This window comes from Scomber scombrus, chromosome 3 (assembly GCF_963691925.1).
Source record: "Scomber scombrus chromosome 3, fScoSco1.1, whole genome shotgun sequence".
Classification (NCBI taxonomy): domain Eukaryota; kingdom Metazoa; phylum Chordata; class Actinopteri; order Scombriformes; family Scombridae; genus Scomber; species Scomber scombrus.
Window position 1 is genome coordinate 13739316 of NC_084972.1, and position 25154 is coordinate 13764469.

The 25154-nt window shown below is 39.8% G+C and overlaps 1 protein-coding gene across 3 annotated transcripts in view; it reads left to right on the forward strand.

Annotated features, from left to right (window-relative positions):
• The window catches only part of cpne5b (copine Vb), a 137173-nt gene extending 132359 nt beyond the window's left edge, over positions 1-4814 (forward strand). For all 3 annotated transcript variants that reach the window (XM_062444962.1, XM_062444970.1, XM_062444978.1), the window contains 3 exons: positions 2582-2639; positions 3383-3456; positions 4419-4814. In XM_062444962.1, coding sequence (XP_062300946.1) covers positions 2582-2639; positions 3383-3456; positions 4419-4610 — 324 coding nt within the window. In that variant the 3' untranslated portion in view covers positions 4611-4814. The remainder of the gene's footprint in view (positions 1-2581; positions 2640-3382; positions 3457-4418) is intronic.
• Positions 4815-25154: the final 20340 nt, after the last annotated feature.

The following is a 25154-nucleotide window of genomic DNA, read 5'->3' on the forward strand; positions in this document are numbered from 1 at the left end:
AAGAAAAACACAAGATAACTGTGTTTGGCTAATTAACTTTCATATTTTCAAACTGTATATTTTCACTTTTAACAATACAAGAAAAAATGCTTTTAGGGTGAGGACTAATATATTTGCAAATGTAGCGCTATCTCAAATAATGTTGGCTATGGATGTTATTTCCCAAATCTAATAAAGAGCAGGACAGAGCTCTCAAAATTGAAACACTACACTGTGTTTGTGCTGGTCACAAACAGGGTTTTTTTTCCTAATTGTAATCTGTAACCCCACAAGCTAATGCAGCTATGGGTGTGCTTCTTGGCTTTGGAAGTAGCGCTCTGTTACTCCAGTAACATTAGTAGCCTAGTTAGCCGAACATGCTATTGATTGCTGCTTACGTTCAAGCACCTTTTTTTTCCCATTGAAAAAATGCCACCCTTCAAACTATATTTGTTGGTGTATCTTATGGTAGTGACTCACATAACGCCTATGTTGACAGGACAGTCACCTATCCAAACATATATGAATAAACCTGTTTGAGTGTGCCTGTGTGTACCCTCATAATACAAAAACACCCATCAAAGCATGCCAATGCATGACATTTTGATTTAAGTGGCACATCCGGAGTAAGCTGTCGGAGTAATGAGTGCTGATTGACTTTGTTTTGTTGTCTCATTAGACTGGATCTTGGCTGCCAGTAAGGGTGACGGGAGGATGGCAAAAGTGAAGCATGGGAGATTGCCTGGTTATTTTTGGTGGCATTTCATGTTATGATGTGTTCTAATGTCTCAGGCTACAAACACACACGCGTGTGCCCGAGTGCATGGGTGTAGGGGTGTGCATGTGCGGGGGAGGACAGACGCTGACAGAAGTTGAGTTTGAACATTGATAATCGTGTTGATGTCCTGTGGCTGAGGTGGCGTCAACAGAAACTGCTCTCATCCCCGTGGCAAAAGAGGTTTCCGGATTTGCCACAGTACATTTGTCTTGTGCCAGAGATAAAAATGCACTTGTTACAACTGCTTTGTGAAAATATGTGACGGTAGAAAACTCATTAGATACAACAGCGATGATGCATTGAGCATTCATGTTGCTATACAGTATATATCTGGATCTTAGGCTGGGTAACCTGATGTGACAGATAGTTTGTTACACAGAACCAACTGAGAAGTTGGAAACTATTAAAAAAGGGTCGACACTTTCAAAAAATACATGACAGATGATTTGATAAACCATCTGTCTATCACCGTCTTACCTTGCAGGGCAGCTGGATTCATGATATTATGTGAGCATCCTCATAGGACGCTGATTAGTCCGAGACAAGTGTCTAACTTGAAGCCTGACAAGAAGGATTCTCACGTGATCTTGTGAATCCAGCTGCCTCACAAGGTTAGACTCTAATGTGATACAGCTGAAATCAATAACATTAATAAGAATAACATTTATATATCCCAATATGGAAAGTATATGCTAAATTACATGTAAAATATTTTTGATGTGGTTGAACTGTGTTCCAAGACTTCACACAAAGCAAATACCTTAATACCTAATTTTGAATTAAAATATTTAAAGTACAATACAATATAATCACAGTACAACTTAATTCCTAAGACAATACACCATATTAATAGAATATTAGCCAGCACTAAGTGTTGCATACATGTGAGTTTCACACATTTGTTTGTATTGACAAATTTCCAATCTAGTTTTTGTTTGTGCTTGGAGACAGTGAACAGTAGAGAGACTAGCAGCAGTGTTATCTGATCTGAGGTGTGGCTTGGGAGTGGCTGGGTGGGTGACTGAGGTTGGTCGCCGTGCTGACTGAAGTTGGCATCTCCTCCCTCTCCCTCTTCTCCCAGCTCACAAATGCCACCATCCGTCCCCTGCCTGTGATGTCAAGGTTTCTGCCAACACATTCATCACTTTGTTTCCTCCCGGCAGACAAATGTGTCTTTTTAGTTTACTGTTTCGAGACATAGTTCTTTTTGCCAGTGAGCATTTCGTTCACAAGCTGGGAATTCTAGGGATATGTGTGATCATATATTTGTATGCTATCATTAGATTGGTTTTTGACTATCAAAACAGCTTCTGTACTGTCACTGCTGACCTGTATATCAGGGGATAATGTTAGTGTTGTCAGTTAATTTAATCACCTCTTCCAAGCCTGATAACAACATTTAGTGAGCAAACACAGAGTGTCATCCCCAGATAAGAGCCGGTAACACAACAGAAAAACTGGATTCAGGGACATAAAACATCTGGGATAAGGAATGTGCTTGTTTTTAGGAGACAAAAAGACTAAACTTGAAACTTCAAATTAGCACCTCACTGTCTCGCCCTCTTACTCGCCCTATTTTTCTTTCTCTGGAATCCTTTTCTGACTTAAAGGTTATTCAGCTAGTTATTACAGCGATACAGAGCATTAGCGTGGCTTTAACATACGTGGGTGACCATGCAAGTGCTATAAGGTCAGATACAGTAATGAGCACTGCAGGTCAGTGGGAATGTGGACAAGCTTCTTTCCCTTCTCTTGAAAGAACAAAGGTATATATGTGAACAATGTTCTTTAAAATGTTCTTCTTTTTTTTTCATTTCTCTGCAGGGTGCCAAGCTTCCTATGTCCATCATCATAGTTGGAGTGGGTCAGGCTGAATTTGACGGTACAATGGGTTCAATTTTATAACTGTTGGATGGATGAAATGATTAAATCTCCTTCAAATTATATATAGCAGGCACATGCAAGATGTAGCAGTAAAGAAAACATCTACTAAGACTTCAGTGGCGTTATAGCCTAATATTTTTACCATCTAAATTAATCAAGTCTGTTAAATAGATTAAAACATAAGAAAGTAACTGACGTTTCAAATTTATACAATTCATAGTCTATTACTGTCACATCCAGCACTAGCCTCCCTGGAACTAATTCAGAAAAATGCCTGAGAGAAAATGACTGTACAAACTCAAGTGAGTCAGTAGAGAATGGAAGTCGTAGGTGGATGCAGCCATAATTGTAGAAGAAATGGCTGGGGTTAATTGCTGGGTTTGCAAGTGTTTTGTGGGGATGATTCTAAATAGCAGAGACTATAATGAAAGGACTTATTAGTTGATTAGACATACAATAAAGAGATTACAGCTGTGCAACTCAACATCCTTCTTTTTTACTTATGCTAAAGCAAAAAGGTACATCATTAATGTAATGTATGATAACGGAATCCTAATAGTAGTAAATCGACCTTGTCACTGAAGGTAGCATTGCTTAGTTCTCACTGTGTGTGTGTGTGTGTGTGTGTGTGTGTGTGTGTGTGTGTGTGTGTGTGTGTGTGTGTGTGTGTGTGTGTGTGTGCGTGCGTGTGCGTGTGCGTGTGCGTGTGTTTGTGTTTGTGTGGGAACTTGTGTCTTCCAGCTATGGTGGAGCTGGATGGTGATGACATCAGGATCTCGTCCCGAGGGAAACTGGCAGAGAGAGACATTGTTCAGGTGACTGCTTTTTGCAGCATGAAAGAAACTGACTGTATTTGCTGCAGAGACCAGACCAGATACAGTATCTGGACCAGGAGCAGAAACACAAGCGTGGGTTCAGAGATTCAAAATCTTGACAGTAATAAAAAGCGCGGCTCAGTGAAGGCAGATAATCAAAATAAATATCACTTGTTCAGTCTTTGGACACCAGATATGGATCACATATTTCTTGGCAACAGTGTTTCCACTGATTAACAGTACATACGACAGTATGTCATATTTTTACATTAGCATTTTACATTCATACTGTCATCTCAGCTGCTATGGCACATAAATGCCTGTTTCTGACAAAACACCATCCGTCAGCATTCACAACTCTTAACAGATTAGGGCATTGGTGTGCTTCCTGTGGAGACAAGCACACTTAAAAGTTTAATATTATGTGTCACTCCTGAAAACCTTATGTCTTATTCACAATACTATCATCTTTCTGTTTCTGTAGTGTCAAAATGATTTATTTTACAAGTAAGTGAATGAATCATAGCATCAGCAAAGGATGGTGTAATATAACAAATGAAAGACAAAAAAAGTCAGACTATAGTGGGAAATTTTGCTTTTCAGTAACGCTCAGCTTCTCTTTCTTCCTACGGGAAGCCAGGATTAGTGACAGATCAGCTTCCTAAAGCTGGTAGAACCTGGCAAATGTTGACTAACACAGAGGCTTAAACATAAGCCCTCAGTACAGAACTCTTCTCCAAAAACTTACTTGTATAAATTGACAAAAAGTACTTTTCATGAATCATCACAACCATAGTCCAGATTCTCTCAAGGTCTCATGCTCCATGCAAGAGTTTATATGAGAATAAAATGAACAATATCTTGGATTATTTGTCAAATCACATCATTCTTTATCCACATGAGCTGCACTTGCTAACCTTAATAAGCATTTCTGTAACACAGTTTCCTTTCTTCTTGGTCAGTTCGTTCCCTTCAGAGATTACATGGACCGGACAGGTAACCATGTGTTAAGTATGGCGCGGCTCGCTAAAGATGTGCTAGCAGAGATCCCCGACCAGTTCATCTCTTACATGAAGAGCCGAGGGATCAAACCCAACCCTGCACCGCCTCCTTACACACCACCTGGAAACACACACCACCACACACAGATCTGATCTCTCTCCCTCCCTTTGCTTTTCACTGAGGACTGACAGCATGCAGCAGCCACTCAGAGTCCACTGAGAACTCTCTACCTCCTGTTTTTTGGGTGCAAACAGGAGATGATGCACCAGGAAATGGGTGTTGAATTCAAGTGACTTTTGGAGCAGCGTTTTATTTTTATTTTTTTGTTTATTCTGTGAAATATTAATTTGGTTTGTCTTGAAGAGAGGCTACAACCTCTTGTTTCCAGGACTTGTTGTTGAAATGCTTTTAATCAACACTGAGGCAGTGACTGTTTCACATCGAATTTGACAGCAGGTTGGTTCAAAAAGGTCATGTTGTGGTCAAAACTTGTGCCTGTCTGTGGTTGTTTCTATAAGTGTATCAGGACATGTGAACTTTGACCTAAGCCTTGCTTGTCAGTCATTGGTGTGGCCTAATACATATTTTTAGGCATCTTTTCCCTTCTGGAATTAGTTTTTATATTTACGGATTATCTCCATATCTGATCATGTATCAGTTATGATTGAAAAATACAGGTGTTTAGTTTACAGTTATTTCTTTGAAGATTAATCAGGCTTTTCATACCATGAGGTGTCACCTCTTCACTTTATTAAGTAAATGTTTATAAGAGCATGTTGTATGAGAATTTAATTCCCCCTTATTCCAGTATATTTATCCTCGAGTGTTATTCAGAGTGGCATGGAAATTTGATAGAACTGTTTAGAATTACATTACATTTACCCATTTTGAAGTGGTCACCTATTATTTTTTAAGTGATTGCATATGAAAAGCACAAGACAACTTATCGCTACACCAGTACACAGGTTCACCGTGTGACAATTAGTTTGCACTAATTGAATTAGCCTTCTTTTTTCCCCTTTTTTGATAGTATGCACCGTAAAAGCTTCATGAAAGCTACTTTACACACAGAAATATTAAGAATCTTAAGCAATGATTGTTTCCTATGTATGAGGATCTGTCTTGTAGAGGTGCATCGAGTTAAAAAGGTGTCTTGTGAAGAAAGAAAAAGAAAGATGTCTTTCAGTTGTGTGTTTCATAAATGCATTAAATGCATTTCCGCATAAAGCCTATTTTAAGTTTTAAATACTACATAATTTACTAGCTAGAAGTCATCTTCTTCATTTGCACATTACTGTGTTTCTTGGTGTCTTACCACCACCAACTGTCAATCAGTGGAGTAACGTGAGCTCAACAGCAGAATGTATAAATGCAGTAATTTGCAGTTGTGTGGATACTTGTGCATTTGAATGATACAATAAAAACAGGGACCCACTTGTTAATACATGGCTCCATAGCAAAACCAGTGGTGAAAAAGTCCACATGCATTATAATAATAATAATAATAATAATAATAATAATAATAATAATAATAATAATAATAATAATAATAATAACTTCAATTTATATAGCGCCTTTCAAGATACCCAAGGTCGCTTATTATGCATACCTGCTACATATTTCTAAAATAAGTGTGTGTTTAATTGAATTATCAAAGGCTAATGGACACACAGCAAACCTGGGGGCAAGATGTTATACAAAATGGGTGGAGTATGGAGGAGATTAATAGGGGTCCACATCTTGTCTTTGCCTCAAGGCCTAAATGAGGGTTAATCTGGCCCTGACACCATTCAAAACACACTACAAGACTCCCATGTCAGTGGAAATCCATAAGCTCCCCAGCAGTCCTGCATCAGCAGCCACATGACCTCCGTCCTCATAGGCTTTGCTGTTTGAGTCGGTATAAATGTTCATCCCTGGAGTGTTCTGTACTTCCTACAGTGTATTACAAGTTTCTTTTTTTTCTTTTTTTAAGATTTCTTTTTGGGATTTTTTATGCCTTTATTCAGATGGTAACTGGCAGAGATGCCCACAGGAAGCAGGGAGAGAGAGAGGGGAATGACCTACAGCATAGGTCCCTGGCCGGATTCGAACCAGGGACGCTGCGATCATGTGGCATGTGCTCCAACCACTCGACCACCAGGGCTTGGTTTCTGATGGGAGTTAATTCGGAAATTGGCTCCAGAGCTTCAGGATTTAGTTTCATCACATTTAGTACCTTAATAATTCTGTAATTTGTACAGACACAACTCATTTACTATCTCTGTTTGCCACAGAGTAAAAAGGTTTCCTCTTTGTGCTAAACTTAGTGTGGCTTTCTGTGGCCTACTAGCATCTGTGACGTCAGTTAAGTGATACAGTGAGAACAAAACAAAAACAAGCTGGCTTCCACACAGAAATATCTATTTCACCACATCAGTTACGTTGCTTGTAATCTGAGATGCAGTCTTGCACAATGATGCAACAACAATCCCTGACAGGCCCATGATGTGTTGCCTTACAAGATCATAAAAGTGAAGACATTTAATGATCCATGTAAATGTAGGCATGTTTTATTTTAGCAGGGTACATAAGAGGAGAGTTTTTGGTAAAAGTACAGAAGACAATATAAAACTGACATCTCTTTCTCACACATCATGCCTGCCATCTGGCGAATTACAAAGTATTTTTTAATTAATGTTGCAGTTACATTGTTTCTTTCCAGTTTTTTTCATTGTTTATAGTACATTAGTTACATCAATAACCTTTCTATGTTAAGCGTTGTACTTAAAGGGATGGGACACCTTACTGAAATCTCATGCAGTAGAAGTATAAAGGCTAAAACTGAAAGCTCCCATACACATGTTGCATGTTCCACTTTTAGTTTATTCTGTTTTTTTCCACACTAACTACTAAATGGATTGTTTGGTTCAGACTTTCAGGGTTCTCAGATAATGGATTTATGATTTTGGTGATCCCCTGACTCTTCCTGTAGAGCCATCACCAGATCCAAATTTGCATTTGTAAGATATTTTGGTTTATAACCAAATACTTGCACAGCTAATGACATTCCCATCAGTTTCAGCTGTGTTTAATGCTAATTAGCAAATGTTATCACACTAACATACTAAACTATGATGAATATGGTCAACTTACCAGCTAAACATCAACATTAACATTGTGAGCATGTTAGCCTTCTTATATTAACATTTGCCTCATAATCTTTTTAGCATTTAACACAGATAACCTGCTTTAACTTTTGGCCATTTTTGCTGCTCTTTCATGACAGCTACTGTTTCATATGTTTAGTAAATTTAGTTTCCCTTCATTTCTGGTTTTGTTTACTACCCTAATCTTCCATGAGCTCCTCATTGGTGTGGAGTGTAAACAACGTTACAACAAGTAGACTGTAATATGTGTCCTTTCCTTTTAACCTGACAAAGTGAGACAGGAGCTCAAAAGGTTCTATTCAAATGTCTAATGTAGCAAACTAATGGCCTTAATGATGTGAAAGGCAGTCACTCCATCTCATTTAGTCCTGAATTGGAAAGCAGTTCAGGTGGATAAGTACGGCTCTTGGGTGGAGGAGAGACAATTAGCTTGGTCAAAATGGCAAACAGTAATTTGCTTGTAAATCTGTGTGTAGAGAGGAAACAGGTAACAGTGAAAAGGTAAATGGATGTAGACTTGCATTAGAATGTAAAGTGTGTGTAACAGCCAATTTTCATATTGATCCCAACAGCACTTTATCCTTTGAGAGGAGTGCTTATTGTATATGTTTGATATATTTTTGGGAATATTACCGTATTGAAGATATGTATTTATTTATTTTTGGAGTTTGTATGATAAGCCATCACTCCTGCTGTCTAAGACTTCATGTGACATCATCTCAAAGTCCTGATTAATAGTATGATGGATCAACTGCATTTTCTTGGGGCACAGTAAATGTTTTACACACAGTGCTGTCATCTGTAAAATAGAAACCAGCCCAACCAGATTACATGCATGTCAGTGCCAAACACTGCAGTAAGCTCTGTGGACTGTTAGCTATTTCTTCTCTCTTGTGCCTGGTTCTCCAAACATTTCTTGTCTCACCAGTGCTTACAAAACTGTAGCTAATTAGCATGTTGCAGTTAACACTTTTGATTTATTTCTGTTTGTCTAATCCCACAATTTATCTTTGTTGTTTATATTTCATACATTTTCTGATTTGCATGACTCCCTACTTTCCTTTAAACGGGGTTTTATTGTACATGATTATTGTCATATGGTGGGTTGTGAAATGCTTTGTATTGGATTGCCTTAAATGAAATTTAATTAAAAACCGACTACTTTTATAAAAGTTCTTGGAGTTCAGCATTGTAATTCATTTTGCAAAAATGTGGTCAGGCTACCGGTTGAATGAAACTATACATATGTCTTCATGTTATTCATAACTGATCATTTTGTTCAGTATAATAATATAATTTCATGTTCAACATCAATCCTCTTACAAGAAAAGAAGAGTACAATACAGTATGTGCAACATCACATCTGTTCTCAGATCCAACTATGTATTTTTATCATCAATGAGCCACCTGGAAGAACACAGTGACATAAGAAAAGCCAAGGTCCATGCATAGAGCTTTGTTGTATTCATAGGATTTTGTTCTTGCAAATCGTTTGAAAACAGATTAATTTTCAAACCACACATTTTCGTCTTGAAAAATTTAAACCTGATTCAAATGTAACCTACAAGAAGTGTTGAGTAATGGCGCTTTTCCACTACACAGTTCCAGCATGACTCGACTCGACACGGTTCCAGGACAGACCTTTTCCATTACAAAAAAGTACCTTCTCAACGTGGGCGGGATCGTCATAGCACGGCTCTGCGAAACTGCCGTGACTTCGTATTATACGCGACACAAAACACATAAACAATGGAGGACATTGAGGCAGTGGTGTACTTGCTGCTGTTTGTGGCTTTTTGTCACACACAAAGCAAGAAAATTGAGCCGTATAGCTCTAACGCTGTTGCCGGTATTTAACCCTCCTGTTGTCCTCGAGTAAAGGAAATGAGGGAGGAAGGAAGGAAGGAAGGAAGAAGGAAGGAAAGAAGGAGAGAGGAAGGAAGGAAAGGAAAGAAGGAAGGGAGGAAGTATAGGAAGGGAGGAAGGAAGGAAAGAAGGAAGGAAAGAAGGAAGGAAGGAAGGTAGGAGGGAGAGAGGAAAGGAGGGAGGAAGGAAGGAAGGAAAGAGGGAGGAAGAGAGGAAGGAAGAAGGAAGGAAAAGAGGGAGGAAGGAAGGGAGGGAAGGAAGGAAGGAGGGAAGGAAAGAAGGAGGGAGGAAGGGGGATGGAGGAAGGAAAGAAGGAAGGGAGGAAAGAGAGAGGAAGGAAAGAAAGAGAGAAGGAAGGGAGGAAAGAAGGAACAGTCAAAACAGACGGGGTCAACTGTCCAAAGTTACAACCAAGTGAAGGAGCACAGGGTCAAATCACTGCAGTGCTTTCACATTAAAAACAGGCCATCCTTTCATGTGTACATTATGCATTTTCAGATGTGGAAAATATATAATTTATAAACCAACTTGTTGAAGCAAATATTCTCAACACATATACATTCGCACAGTCATATGATCAATTACTAGTAAAAAAAAAAAAAAGCTTTTTAAAATGTGGTAATTTCAGTTCCTTTTCCAGAAAAAAAACCAAAATGCGTCCCTTTAAAAATGCAAACATCTCATTAAACTTAATTGCATGGCTTTTCACAACTCTCCTGTCTTTTCTTTGCAGGTTATGTAATTACAAAATAGGCGAGAGGCGGATTTCCAAGTTTCTTCCAAGTTCCTCCCCACCACAAGTGGGAGAAAACTTTCTTTCCCAGCTTAAAGTTTTTTCGTTCAAAATTATTCAGTTGTGTTATGCCCTATGTACATGTCTTGTCTCAGTAGTCTATGGTGGTGGTGGAAGGGGTGACAGGTGTCATAAGGCTGAATCAAACCAAAAACTCAACAGACAAAAAAAATTGCATTGACTCTAGCTGACAGTAGCCTCTCACAGCAGCAGTACTGCTACTCTCAACATGGCAGAATGTACCCTCCACTGAAAAATACTTTTAATGTAATATACTGTAGGTCTTCATCTCATCAGATTTATAAAGAAATAAATTTTCTCATTAAACATCCTATCGTCTAATTTCTTTAAAGCTCTGTACTTAACTGGGCTTTGCTGGATGCATTTCGAGTGGAATTTACTGTCTAGAAGGGATACAGAACACACCAGAGATTTCTGGGGTATATTTAGTTTCTGGGTCATGAAAAAAATGTCAAGGTATTAGTGGGGGGAAAAGAGTGATTTCCAAAGTTTCAGAGTGCACCTTTTTGTATTTGAAATGGTAGCGTATATTACAATATTAACAGGGTAAGAAAGTAATACAAAAAGTATAAAACTAATTCATTTAAAAGGTTTCCCAAACAAAAAGTAAATTAAAAAAAAGGTGCAATCTCTTTTGATCCTCCTCAAATACATCTTTTTATTGCACAACTGACTTTTTTGGCACATGTACAACAACACGATGAAAAACAGAAAATAACAAAAATTAAATTAAATTAAAAAAAGACAAGAAGATCATAAATTTAAAAGAATAACTGTCAACTATGCATATACTCATTGCTCTAAAAGGTTTCCCCACAGTCTCCTCAGACTGTTTCACATGTATTAACACCTCTATTATTTGACTGCATCTATTTTAGGCCAATCAGACTCGCTCTTTGCCCTCTGTGTGTTTATCAAACAACACTTGTGCTCTGACACAGGATAGCAGGTTGATCTTTAACCTCTCAGCAGCAATTCTGTAGCTGTACTCAGGGGCTGCTGTTGTGTATACAGTTTCTCACACTGACACCAGCAAATATCTTCTTTTTTTTCCAAGGGCTTTTTTCACTTAGAATATATTTGTACTAATTTTTTAATTATAAAATGTTATTTATATTATTCATGATCACCTTACTTTTGTGACAGTTGTGTTTTCTCTTACGTTTTTATTTATTGATTGGTATGCACCACAACACCAAGGCAATAAACCTTTTTTTGATTCTGGTGGTATCATGAAAGTAAAAGCAGCTGGGATGCTACCAATTATCACACTACTGCCACAAAAAACATCCATATGAGTTGGTAGTCACTAGAGTCATCAACTGAGGGCCCAACATTTCCGACATTCGGCTGATTTAAACCCTGAGCACCTTTTACTGAGCCCTAAGCACACATTCTCAGCACCGAATGTAAAAGTTACACCCTACAAATGTCTCGATCAATGTCTCTTGTTGGTGAACTAATTGGAGGTAAGTTCACTAAACAATCATCAATCAGATGAGCAGACATCCTTTGGCTTACGGGCTCAAGTCGATTCCCTCTTTTTTGCAAAATACCCCAGAAGTACCAAAGTCAGCTATCTCATTGATTACCTGTCCAATAAAAATGTTTTAAAAATGGTTTCTGTCTACTAAAACACAATGAAAGTAGTTATCTTCTCCATTCTGTTGATTCCGGTTTAATCTCAGTTCTAAGTTGGCCATGACGTGCCTGCCTCATTATGGCAACTTGTGTTAGTGTCCAGAAACTTGCGCTTATCTTTAGTTGAATTTGCATTTTGGGAGATCACTGAAATACCTGTGATCATGTTTATCAAGCTGTGATGTGCCTCAACAGTTTTACTTTCAATGACAATATGATAATTAAAGCCGCAAGCGGCGATGGTGGGCCCTCGCTCACCCATGCCACCGCGGGGCCTGAGGCATGGCGGGGCTGTGGCGTGAAGCAGAAAGTGAGAAAAAACCTGGAAGGAGGCCAAAAATGCAATGTTTCGTTCATCCAGTAGGGGGCAGTCACAGGTAGTTACACATATGGTCTGGTGGGGCAGTAATGGGATGCGTGCAGGTGTGTTCAGGGTCAGTCCCTCATCACACATGTGAAGTTTCGTGGAAATGGGACAAAGCATGAGGGAGTTATGAGCAGTTGATGGTTCATCCACCAGGGGGCAGTAATGGGATGCATGCAGGTGTGTTCAGGGTCAGTCCCTCATCACACATGTGAAGTTTCGTGGAAATCGGACAATGTTGATGCAAAAAATGGCACTTCCTGTTTCCACCAGGGGGCGACATGAGCGACACCCCTATCAGATGGAAGAGGTCTCCACCCTGGACCTGTGTATCAATTTTCATGATGATACGTGTTCAATAAAGCCATCAAAATGCCAAACGTATTTTCATGGCGAGGAATTGATGGTAGCCACGCCCCCACAGGGACGCCATTACTAGTAGCTTCACAGTGTTCATAATGTAGCTTCACCAACTGGTTCTGCATGTTTTAGAAGAGGAATGAAGTTGATGGGGTCAACTATGTATTTTTCATGAATTTAAGTTCACTTCCTGTTACCACCGGGGGGCGCTATGAGTTACGTGGGAAGTTAATATATCGGGACGCTCAGGGCGGAGCCATAATCATGTCCAGCAAGGTTGAAGCTGATTGGATGAAGTATGTGGGCGTGAGAGCCACTCGTATGCACATGGCGAGCACGCCAAAGTTAGTTGAGCCCTGGCAGACACGCCCTTTGACCTACGGATGCGCAGAGCACAACTTAAGCTCAGCTAGGTCTGGAGATGTTGCGTACCTAATTTGAACTTGATCGGGCGAACGCTGTGGGAGGAGTTAATTTTAGGCGGGAAAAATCAAAACCAAAATGGCTGACTTCCTGTTGGGTTGAGGTCATGAGGTCAAGAGGCTTTTTTGCATATGTGGGTATAATACATATGTGTACCAAATTTTGTGAGCATAGGACAAAGTTAGCAAAATTCCCTATGGGCATTTTTGGACTTTCGGATGAGGCCGGACGTCCGTGCAAAAGTATAAGCATTTTCGCATTTGGGAAAGGGGCGAAATTGGGGCACGAAATGTCGGAAGAATAATAATAATAATAATAATAATAATAATAATAATAATAATAATAAACATTACAATTTCAATAGGGCTTTCGCCAGGCGACTTGCTGTCGCCGCTCGGGCCCTAATAATAATAATAATAAACATTACAATTTCAATAGGGCTTTCGCCAGGCGACTTGCAGTCGCCGCTCGGGCCCTAATAAACATTACAATTTCATTAGGGCTTTCGCCAGGCGACTTGAAGTCGCCGCTCGGGCCCTAATAAACATTACAATTTCAATAGGGCTTTCGCCAGGCGACTTGCAGTCGCCGCTCGGGCCCTAATAATAAACATTACAATTTCGATAGGGCTTTCGCCAGGCGACTTGCAGTCGCTGCTCGGGCCCTAATAAGAATCTTGGCAAAAGCAATAGGTCCCTCACTGACTTGTCAGTGCTCGGGCCCTAATAATAATAAACATTACAATTTCAATATAGCATTTTTCCCCGGGGGTCTTCCATACCACATGATTACTTGATTACTTGATTACTTTGGGGTCACTTGCACGTTGGGGCATGAACGAATTTCAATAGGGCTTTCGCCAGGCGACTTGCAGTCGCCGCTCGGGCCCTAATAATAATAAACATTACAATTTCGATATAGCATTTTTCCCCGCGGGTCTTCCATACCACATGATTACTTGATTACTTGATTACTTTGGGGTCACTTGCACTTTGGGGTCACTTGCACGTTGGGGCATGAACGAATTTCAATAGGGCTTTCGCCAGGCGACTTGCAGTCGCCGCTCGGGCCCTAAATATGTTGATAGTGGTGAAACACTTCATTCTCTTTGTCACTGGGCATATGATAATTAGACGTCAGCCAACTGTTTACATTGCATTGCGAAAAGTGACAAATCCCCATTCTAATCCTTTTTTAAAGGAGGATGCTGAGAGAGCATTGAATGTTTTTGCTATATGTGACTTGCCCTGGGACAGATCGGGGCACCAAAGAATGGATTCAGATTTGCCCTGGGACCTTTCTGTCATTGCTGTCATGTTGACGCCTGCTCTGATTGAATCTTGTTTATCTTTACAGCCCTGTGTATATGCATCTTCCCTCTAGATGTCCTCAGTGAGTTTTCAGCCCAAGAGATTTAAGAAAATGGATGGATAGATGGATTCACTAACACAGGTGACAATCACTCTCAGTCTTTCTGCAGATCGTCTGTTTTGCCATTCTGTAATTCATATCCTGCCTGCAGATCACAGACTGTAAGGCTCATTCCTAGAAGATTTTTATCATGGCTGCTCTGTCCTAGAGTCATTGATTGGGTCCAAGGTCTATACACCACGGACAAAGATTCCTCACGGGCTCTCTCAGTCCTCACTGTCTATCTTACAAAAAACCTAACAAAACCTGACCTAGAGGTATGAAGTATTGATTCTGCTCTATCTGAGTCATGATGCTGCCCTTACCCTTGTGATGTTCTTTACAGCTATGGAACGTTGTCTTATGAAATCAAAAGATCCCATGCTTCAAATGCTATTTTTGGAAAACTGGATGAAAAGAAGAGGACACATACGACTAGTTAAACCTAAAGAAGAAAATCTTTTTGGATGAGCAAACCAAGTGAGGATCAGTGGGACCTGTAAGTCCTGAGAGAGTTCAGTGGGGCATAAAACTGAATGAATTACTGCATTCAGTGCAACCCCAGGATGTCACTGTCTGTGCACCTGTCCACATGACAGTGGCAACTGCAAACTTACATATTTAGTCCACAGTCTCTGAGTAGTGACTGGAGGAAGGTACGGATACAGTCGTTCAAAATGAGGCTCCTCCGCAGGGGAGCTGACTCCACTCTGTATGAGGAAGTGAGGACTTCAGGAGTTTCTTGCAGCTGTTTTCTCACAGTGAGAGGATCCAGCTGAGGTGATTTTGACACCTGGTGCAGAAGCAAAATCTGAGTGCACTTCCAGCATGGCCTATATGAAGAAGACCTCAGGGCAGACTCACACACCAGTAAGTCTAGTTTGTGAAAGTGTGGAAGGACATCGAGAGGACACACAAGTTGATTTATATATTATATTTTTTGGTGCTGTTTTTTTTGTGGAAGATGCATGAAGGAAAAATGTATTCAAAAAATGTGAATTCAAAGTTTGATTAATATTCTTTCAATGTTATTTATTAATGATTGATTGATCAGGGCTGCAACTAACAATTATGTACATTATTGATTAATCTAAACCTCCCATCAATAGTGCAGGCAACTAACTGCATGTGGGACTGCATATCATGAACAACATAATACATGTAAAGTGATACAGAGAAGTCACAGTGTCTGTTAATAGTCAGCTCTACCACTGAAGCCAAAAAGGTTTAATTTTACCCAAAACATACTGTATACAAATAGAAATAGCTTTCATCTTCATAAACAACAAAGTGTGACATGGTCAACTTATGACCAGGCTACCATGGCAATAGTGCAATGCTAAAACAATGTACTTATACACTGTAGAGAACAGAACTATACTGTACATAAGTTAATGAACAGTAGTAAGGGTTAATATGAGGCCACGTTCATAACAATAAAATTACAAGTATGACAATAAGCCATATTGTACCCTAATTGGTAAACAGTCTAATTCACCACTTCCTACCTTGTCATCCAATTATCAGAAAGTCTATACTGTTGTGTACATAAGCAGGAGAAGAAGGGAGAAGTGCAAGAGGAACAATTAGCAAGAGCAACAGCAAACAAGTAGCAGAGAGAGGAGCCTAATCCTTTAGAATTAACTAATGGACTTGAAAGTCCATGTGTGTTCCCCCAAGAGAGTCAACAAACCAAAATACACAATTAAAAGATGAACTGCAATCTTTATCATCAAGGGTAAGTCACTGTATCGATGTAACCTCACTGTCAATCAAAGTCCAATTTGTGATAAATTATTCATGAGCTGCACCATTATCACTACATTGGCCTCACAAAAGAAACTACACGCTCAAGTTTAGTTGTTTTTGTGATTAATGGAAACACAATTTTGGGAGTTGATGTTTGGTGTCCAGTCTTTCACCTTGTTAAATCTCATAAGCAAAAATCAACAACACTTAAAAACACCTGACAATAATAAACCACATTAGATACAAAGCTTGTCACCATTACATTAAATTCGCCAATTCCCAACCAAACACCTCTAACAATTGAGGAGAATACACCTTCTAATGAACTGAATATTCCTCTTAGCTGAACAGGGTGCAGAGAAAATATCCTATTTGTGACAATACTACAAGGAAATAATTTTGTGAATCAGCTGTGTGCAAGACAACAGTTTATATCCCTAAAGCCAATATTCAATACTTACCTCTATCAGAGACTCTACTTTGTAATGAGCTAATAGAAAAATCCCCAAAACAAAGGCAACATCCTAGAGGGAAATCAGCTCAGCCCATAACGCACAATAGAAAAACATGAATATTTATATTTTACCACTAGGTTCATTAACAGCAGGGAGGTATCATAATGAGGCATCCTTATAAATGTGGCAAACAATCGCCAAAGAAAAAGAAGCTCAGCCAAGACCACAACCATACCAAGCACAGCACAGTTAGTCAGCAGCAACATGAGAGCAAAAATGAACAGCCAGCAGAAGCCAAGACACCACAAGCTGTTTTTAGAGCAACAACCAGCAGCATTGGTGGCCTCATACAGCCAAGCACATAACAGAACAGAGCACAAGCAGTAAACACTTACCTTGATGATGAGAGCAGGCATCTTAGTGGAGGGCAAATGGTCACACAACAGCAAACTCTGTCGGCTTCCAGCTTGAAATGGGGCCAACAGGGAGGTCAGAACACCATCAGAAGCTACAAGGAGCAGAAAAGCATGATTATTCCTCCTCAACCTTCCATGAAGCTACATGATCAGATGGTTGGCAGGTAAGCTATTTTATGAAATACTTAATGTGTCTGCAGCAGCTAAAGAAACAGGTATATGCCATAGAGTTATAGCAGTTAGCGAGCAAAGGAGCAGTGCAACAGCTACACATGGTACAAATGTGCTAAAGAGCGGTGGCAGACAGCTTGACAGCTTGAGTAGCAAGCCTCATTAAAAAAGGTGTGGTAGCAACAACTCCAGAACTGGCTCAGGAGCAGGCCTCATTCCATCATTTAAAACTGCATTAATTGAAATCTTGCACACTGTCCGATCATAGTGTCACTGAGCAATGTTCGTAAGGTACCACGCGCAATTTAGCCACACCTGGCAACTAGCGGAGGTTATAAACTTTATAAGGGGTTATAACCATATACAATCTATGGTTATAACAAGTCCCCAGAAACAGTGGCAAGCTTTGAAGCCAATTTGACATAGAGGTTGAACTATAATGTTAACGACTTCCGCATCCAATATATAATGCACACGAGCCCCAAAAGGCTTTTCCCCAAAGACTAGCATTGTGAATAAGACGTCCATAAATCAGCAGATAACATTTTTTGAGCGTCACAACCTTAACAAAATGACTTTTTTCACTATAATTTGTTCCATTCACTCCGATATCATTTGGAGAGTCCAAAGAACAACATGATTGAATTGTTTTAACCATAATCACATTGGTGAAGAGCCAAACCGGAAATTAGCCAGCTCAGCTGGAGGAAATCCCTGGTGTGCCGACTCTATGGCAACACGATCCCGGAAAATCCAAGTTAATTTATACCCGGAAGTTGACTTTTTTTGGCTTCAAGCAACTTAGGAATGAATGAGGCCCCACCTCTGATGTTGTAAAATTCTCTTTGTACATTCATGGGTTGTAAAGATTATTAGAATGATTCAAACAGGAGCAGCCAGTCAATCTGGACAGCAATCAATGGAGGATTATTCTTCCAGCTGTCAGACTGAAACAGAACCACAATCATCACAAAGTGAGTGGAGCTAAAAGAAAGAGCAAAGTAAACAAGGCAGGTTTGGCATTTGCAAGACTGAGAATGTTAAAAGAGTTAAAAAGACTCAGACCGGATGCCAATGTGGTGTCCTTTCTTCTGGGTGTGCATGTCATTACTTAAAGAGTAATTTTAACTTTATCTAGCGTTTGGTACCACATTAGCAGTAATCAGAGCACTGTTTGGATTGAGATGGATTGAGAGCTCGGCTTTAAATGTGAATCAGTACTACATTAGTGTAAATGGATTGCCAATATTGTCAAACAGCAACCCATTTACCTTGGTGTGCTAATTTTGTTAAACACTCATTTCTTTCTGCACAAGTGTGTTCATTTGTGAAGGATCGACTGCCCAAAATACAACAAGAACGATGCACCACAACAGCCAATTTTCAGAATGTATTTTCTAGCAGATCAAACAGCAGAAATAGTGGACATATTGGCACACAAAGGGATGTGGGAGGAGTACTATGTATTGTGTCATTCTTAAAAAAGGAAATAAATGAAGATAGAAGTCCAAGGAAAATGTTAAAACACAGGACAATGTTCTTTATTAAAAAAAACACAAAGGAGGAATAAAGTGAGCGGGATGCTGGGTCCTTTGATGCCAGCATTGGAGGGAAAAATCCAACACTGAAGAAGTCATGAAAGGCACCTGCAACTATTGATTTCATTACACTAAGCCAGAGGATCCCCAGCTAAGCTGAAAAGAATTGGAAGCCCCCTCTCTCTTCTCTGGCTTCTCCTATCCTCTCAACACTGATTCAGAAAGGACTCCCTTTGGTCCAAAAGTCATATTCCCAGAAAACAACCTGATGCTAGCAATGCTCCCTCCATCCTGTCAAACATCTCCAGCCTCATTGTACTGTGCAAGACTCAATGACGTACAAAGAGTTATGTAAGATGTCCCTACCAGAGCACAGACACTCACTCTGCTTTGAGTATCTGACTCTCTCTCTCTCTCTCTCTCTCTCTCTCTCTCTCTCTCTCTCTCTCTCTCTCTCTCTCTCTCTCTCTCTCTCTCTCTCTCTCTCTCTCTCTCTCTCTCTCTCTCTCTCTCTCTCTCTCTCTCTCTCTCTCTCAGTACATATATAGTTATTTATTAGTTGTGATTCAACGTAAGCATGGTCTCTGGGTTATTAGCTATCAATATCATTATTATTGGTGTCATAGTTATTCCTTTTCTGACCACCAGTCAACTTCCCTTCTTGCTAGTCACCTGATCAATCACTCCTCCAATTTTCCATATCCACATGATAACCAGTCACACCCCTGGTTTCTACTGGAAGTATCTCTTCCTACATCAAATGGTGAACTGCAGGCAAATCACTTTTGGGGTGTTTATTTCCATTGTGACTAGTGGAAAACTAAGGTTGTGTGTCTTGCTGTCACACTGACTTCAGTGTCTCAGCTAGCACAGAAGAGACTATAAAGTCCTTGCTGACTATCCCAGCTCATGACACCTTATCAAGGCTTTATTCTATCCAGAGGAGATGGAATTGCATGACTGAACAACCTAATATTCACCTCATCCTCTTGACATCCTAGAGTATAATGAAAAATGATCCACCACTTTCTTTAAGTCCTCACATGCTAACTAAACAAGCTTATACCAATATGAGCAAAGTCTGGTGTGAAGTGGTTTCTCCAATAAAAAAACACTACTTCTTAGATCTCACACGTTTGATAGAAAACCAATTGGACTGTGAGGTTAAGGTATAACTAACCCCCAAGCTTGGCCATAATCCAACTAAAATTGAAACTAGAGAAAGAACAAGAAAGAGGTATAGATTTAGATTCAGATTCAGATAATTTTATTGTTACCTTTATTTAAATTTGGTTTACAGTGAGTAAGTCATCTCATGTTGTTACGCCCACAGACAGACAGTACAGGACAAGAACATGCTAGACAAAGTAACGACAGTGCTCAGACTAAAGAAGAAGAACGGACCCAAGATAACAAGATACAAGAATAACCAAGTTAGCTAAATGGAAAGTGTGGAAAGTGTGAAAGGTAAGTGTGAAGGTAAATGGAAAGTGTGAAAATATACTGTATGAACTGGTAGATGGCAGACCCTAAACCTCAAAGTCTTTCTCAGAAGTGGGTGCCATATGGATCTGCTGGGGGTACTATAAAACAAAAAAAGCTTGGAAGGGGTGCCTTAGTTTAAAAATGTGCCAGATCAGTGAAATTTTCTAGATATTAATAACAAAATGAGTAAATCTCTGATAACTAAATATTCTTGCACTTGATTTGAGCATTATAATGCTGAAATTAACATTAACTTTAAATGGCAGATGCCTGGGTTTGGTGATGACATAATTCACTATCTCTTTTCTCTTAAATCTTAGTTTTGGGATTCCAAATGTTGTCAGGGATGCAGCAAGAGACACTTTGGTGAACAAACTTTGAATTGCCTGATCGACTATTAACTATTTCTTTCACCTACAATGCAGGTCACTGTGTACATGCTTTTGAGGGGAATGGTTTAGGTAGTGGGCCAGTGACTGACAGATTGAGGTGTTAACACCTCCATGCTGGTTTAATGTAGGAAAAAACTTCTTTTGGTCATGTGGTGCACGTGTCTGTGCATTTAATCATGCAGATGTTCTATCAAAAAAAAATCTATGTGTCTATCTATGTGTGTGTGCATCAGGTTCTTAAATGTGTGTGTGTGTGTGTGTGTGTGTGTGTGTGTGTGTGTGTGTGTGTGTGTGTGTGCGTGCGTGTGTGTGCGCGTGTTTGTGTGTGTGTGCGTGCGTGCGTGCGTGCGTGCGTGTGTGTGTGTGTGCGTGTGTGTACACCAGTGTATAACTGTTGTAATTAGGAATGTGAATTATGCAGATGCTGGGAGTAGTCAGTGAAAATGTAAATGTAATTTTCAAGTATTATGTGCTGAATGTGTCTGCATGTGTATGTGTGCACCAGGGTGGGGCAGCATGCAACAAAGAAAATTATCTCAAAAGGTAGATGTCGCCATCTTCTGGAAGTAAAATGCACAAACAGCTAGTGTTAGCATTTATGTGTTTTATCCTCCCTCAGGTGATCAGAAGCCATATCCGAGTCACATATTTGTCCAAATGTTTTTTTTTAGAAATAGCTTAATGATAAAGTGTTGAAGTTATTTACTGTTTTCAAAAAAATATGAATGTTGTATTACTGTGTGGGCTGGAATTTCTTTGATGTGAGTAACAACATTAGCATTTGAAAGAAGTCAGTAGCATTGGTAGTATTTTACTTTACTTTGTGCTTGATGGTTGTCACCCTGACTACAAACTACTGTTTCTATCTGTCTTGGCATCTTATGCACATTTGACCAGCAAGATGAATTCATAAAAAGTATTTTCTGTTTTAGAAATAAACAAGGAACTATTTTTGTGCTGCATTTGCAGAATGGCAAAACATGTAATTCATCAATGCATTGGTTCTCTGCCCCTGGGCTTCAGACTCTGACACTGCAGGTGGCTTTCTGTACTGTCAGATGATGAATTGCTGTTAATTATATCACCTGGAACTCGTCAGATGTAAAGCAATCTCTAATTAAATAGCTGGATTAAAATACTGTGGCTTTTAGGTCCAGAAAGTAAACATTGATATAATTAATGTGCTAGAAGGACAGCGCATAGTGTGAGTATCAGGGGCCTTATAACCTGAGCTCATGTATTCAAGCATTTCCAGTTAGGACCACTGAGACATATCGCTACTGACACAGTTTTAATGAGGATTTGTGATAATTTGACAAATCAAACAGAGCTGATACAATCTCAAAATAATGATCACTAGGAAGCTGTAAATGGTGTTCATTTATGTATCTTAACCAGTCACCTAAAGGGTCAACGTGTAGTGGTTGTTACAATATATTTACTGTAATTGTTTCCTCTGTGGTAAAACATATACTCACCAGCCACTTTATTAGATACACCTGTAGAAACTAATGCAATCCAATATACAGCTCTGCCATGAATTCTGTTTTGATAAAGCTTATACATTTTCAGTTTTTGTTGACTGTCAGAAAGGTGATCATTCTAATTAGGGCCCGAGCACTGACCAGTGCGAGGCCCTATTGTATCTGTCCTGATTCTTATTATTATAGTTCCTATAAAACAAACGCCTTTTTGACAGCCTAAACGTGGCCCAAAACTCACCAAAACTTGCAATCATGTCCGATCCGGCGAAAAATTTGATATTTTAAGGATTGCGGAAATGGGCGCCGCAAAATGGATCAATAGCGCCCCCCTAGAATTTTTTTTAAAACGAGCCCCTCGACTCAGATTGACGTAGACAAACAAATTCGGTAAACACGTGTACCGTGTAAAGACGCACTAAAAAGTCTCTTGGACCCATGACGTCACTCCAACAGGAAGTCGGCCATTTTGAAAAATATGTGCGATTTTGGCGAACGAACTTGTCCTAGGGATTTCATCCGACCGACTTCAAATTCACTCAGAATCATCTTGAGACATTGGAGATGAAAAGTTCAAAAAAACTTTCTGATTAGGGATTTGGTTTGGGCGTGGCGGTGCCGACAATTTCCATCCATTCCATCCTTCGCCAAAAAGGAAATCCTTATAACTCCTACAGACATCGTCCGATCTACACCAAATTGATCACGCATGTAGAGGGTCCCGCCCTGAACACGTCTATGCATCAATACTATGTCATATACACAGCGCCACCTACTGGACACAGGAAGTCAGCCTCATATGACAAACATTATCCGATTTATATGAAATTTACAGGATGTGTTCTCCACATCATACACTACAACATGACATATAATTGGTGGGTGATCTCTAGCGCCACCTACTGGACACAGGAAGTCAGCCTCATATGACAAACATTATCCGATTTATATGAAATTTACAGGATGTGTTCTCCACATCACATACTACAACATGACATATAATTGGTGGGTGCTCTCTAGCGCCACATAGTGGACACAGGCAGTGATATTTCACCACATCATGCGACGTCAAATAAAAGCCTGCGAATGAAGACGTCTACCTGCGCGTCCTCCAACTGCGCCACAGCCCGACATGCATGGGGGGGCGAGGGCCCGTTCATCGCTGCTTGCAGCTTTAATTTAAGTTTATTATTGAGGTTGCAGTGGGTGGTGGTGGTAGGCTGGATTACATAATCTTGAAAAGTGTTCCTAATATTTTGCCCCTCTCAAGCACGTTAATGTAGTGGACAATATATTAGGAACACAGATGAATATAATGCACACCACCACCTCCACCCACCTCAGTAATAAACATCAAGCAGAATGGTCACCTTTCGGACAGTGTCAGCAAAAACTGAAACTGTATGAGCTTTATAAATGAGGGATTTATGGCAGAGCTGTATTGGACATTAGATTGCACGATTGTAGCCTACCTAATGAAGTGGCCTTTGAGTGTATTTTGTTAGTTAAAGTCAAGCAATCATGACTAAGTTTGCTGGGTACACTTGATCATCTCACCTGCACATGCTGGTGTGTGTGGGTTGGGCTTTTGGGTTTTCACCTCATTTGAATTCAGCAAACAAAACAGCACCCTGTGCTTAAAATACCACCTGTCATGGTGTAGTGCAGATTTGGATGAACTCAAAAAAAGCTCTACGTTGTCTCTGCCAACAACTCTAACGTTATAAAACATCAAAAAGTTTACTGCTTGTTTTTTTAATTGCCTGAGATTCAACCCTGCCGTCTCCCGTGTCCTCTTCCTTTAGTTTCTTCTGCATTTTTCTTCTTCTTCGTTACATTCTGTTTTGCCGCCCACCTGCACTCTATTTAACTTGGTTTTCTCCGCCCTTGCCGGAAAAACGTCACACCATGAAGACCAAATGGAGCGCCCCAGTTTAATGACGTACACCGGAAATTCAACAGCGACTCGGCCACAGTTTATGAATACACGGAGCAGCCGGTTGTTTATGATCAACAATGGCACCTACTACAGCTGATCAGATCGAGAGGCAGACGACTGAAATACTCAAATATCTGTTCGACGATGAGGAAAGCCACACACCTCGTCAATTTGATAACTGCATAGAGACTGACGGCCCAGAAGGTGTGTTTGTTTTAATGTCCATGTTATGTAATTATATAATGTGTTGTGTCGATTGTATACTTTCTTTTTCTGAACGGTGTCTGTCATTCAGTCATCAGTTAAGTATTGATTTCCTGGAATTGCTAAGGCAAAAGCTTTATACTGTCGTGTTGTTGTTTTTTTTATTATTGAGTACATTTTAGATCCTGCTTAAGGAATTATGAGACAATATAGCGTTAAAAACACACCTGTACGATGGGATACAGATGTGTGTCTAAGTTAGCTGAGTCATCGCCTCCGTATGCCCGACATTTTATGTGCGTTTACTTGTGCGAAACACAATCGGGGGACAGTCCTTATCTTTGCAGGTTACCTCTTGATACTGTTGTTTGTTGTTACTGACAAGATACCCCCCTCTGATCCTTTCCCTACCTAAATACGTACAGTATTGAGTCTGCTGTCACCGTTAAAGACTAGGCTCTCTATTGTTTGTTTGTCCAGATGACAGTTTTGACCCAGTCCTGATAGCTGATAAACTGAGAACTGTGGCTGATGCCCTGAATGAAGACGTCAAGTTCAAGACTGTCCTGACTAACCTGAAGCAAGCAGCAGCACAAGAGGTACACACACACACACACACACACACACACATATATATATATATATATATATATATATATATATATTAAATGCTTTACAGTAATCCATCAATGATATTCACAAGATCCAATTATTGACAAAGGTCATGTCATTTTTTTTGACACTACTGGTGGAGTTGCTGCTTACATTTTTAAGGGGGCAGTTTGATTTCATTAGTTAGGTTCCAGTAGAAATACAGGAAGGAAATGGAGAGAGGGAGA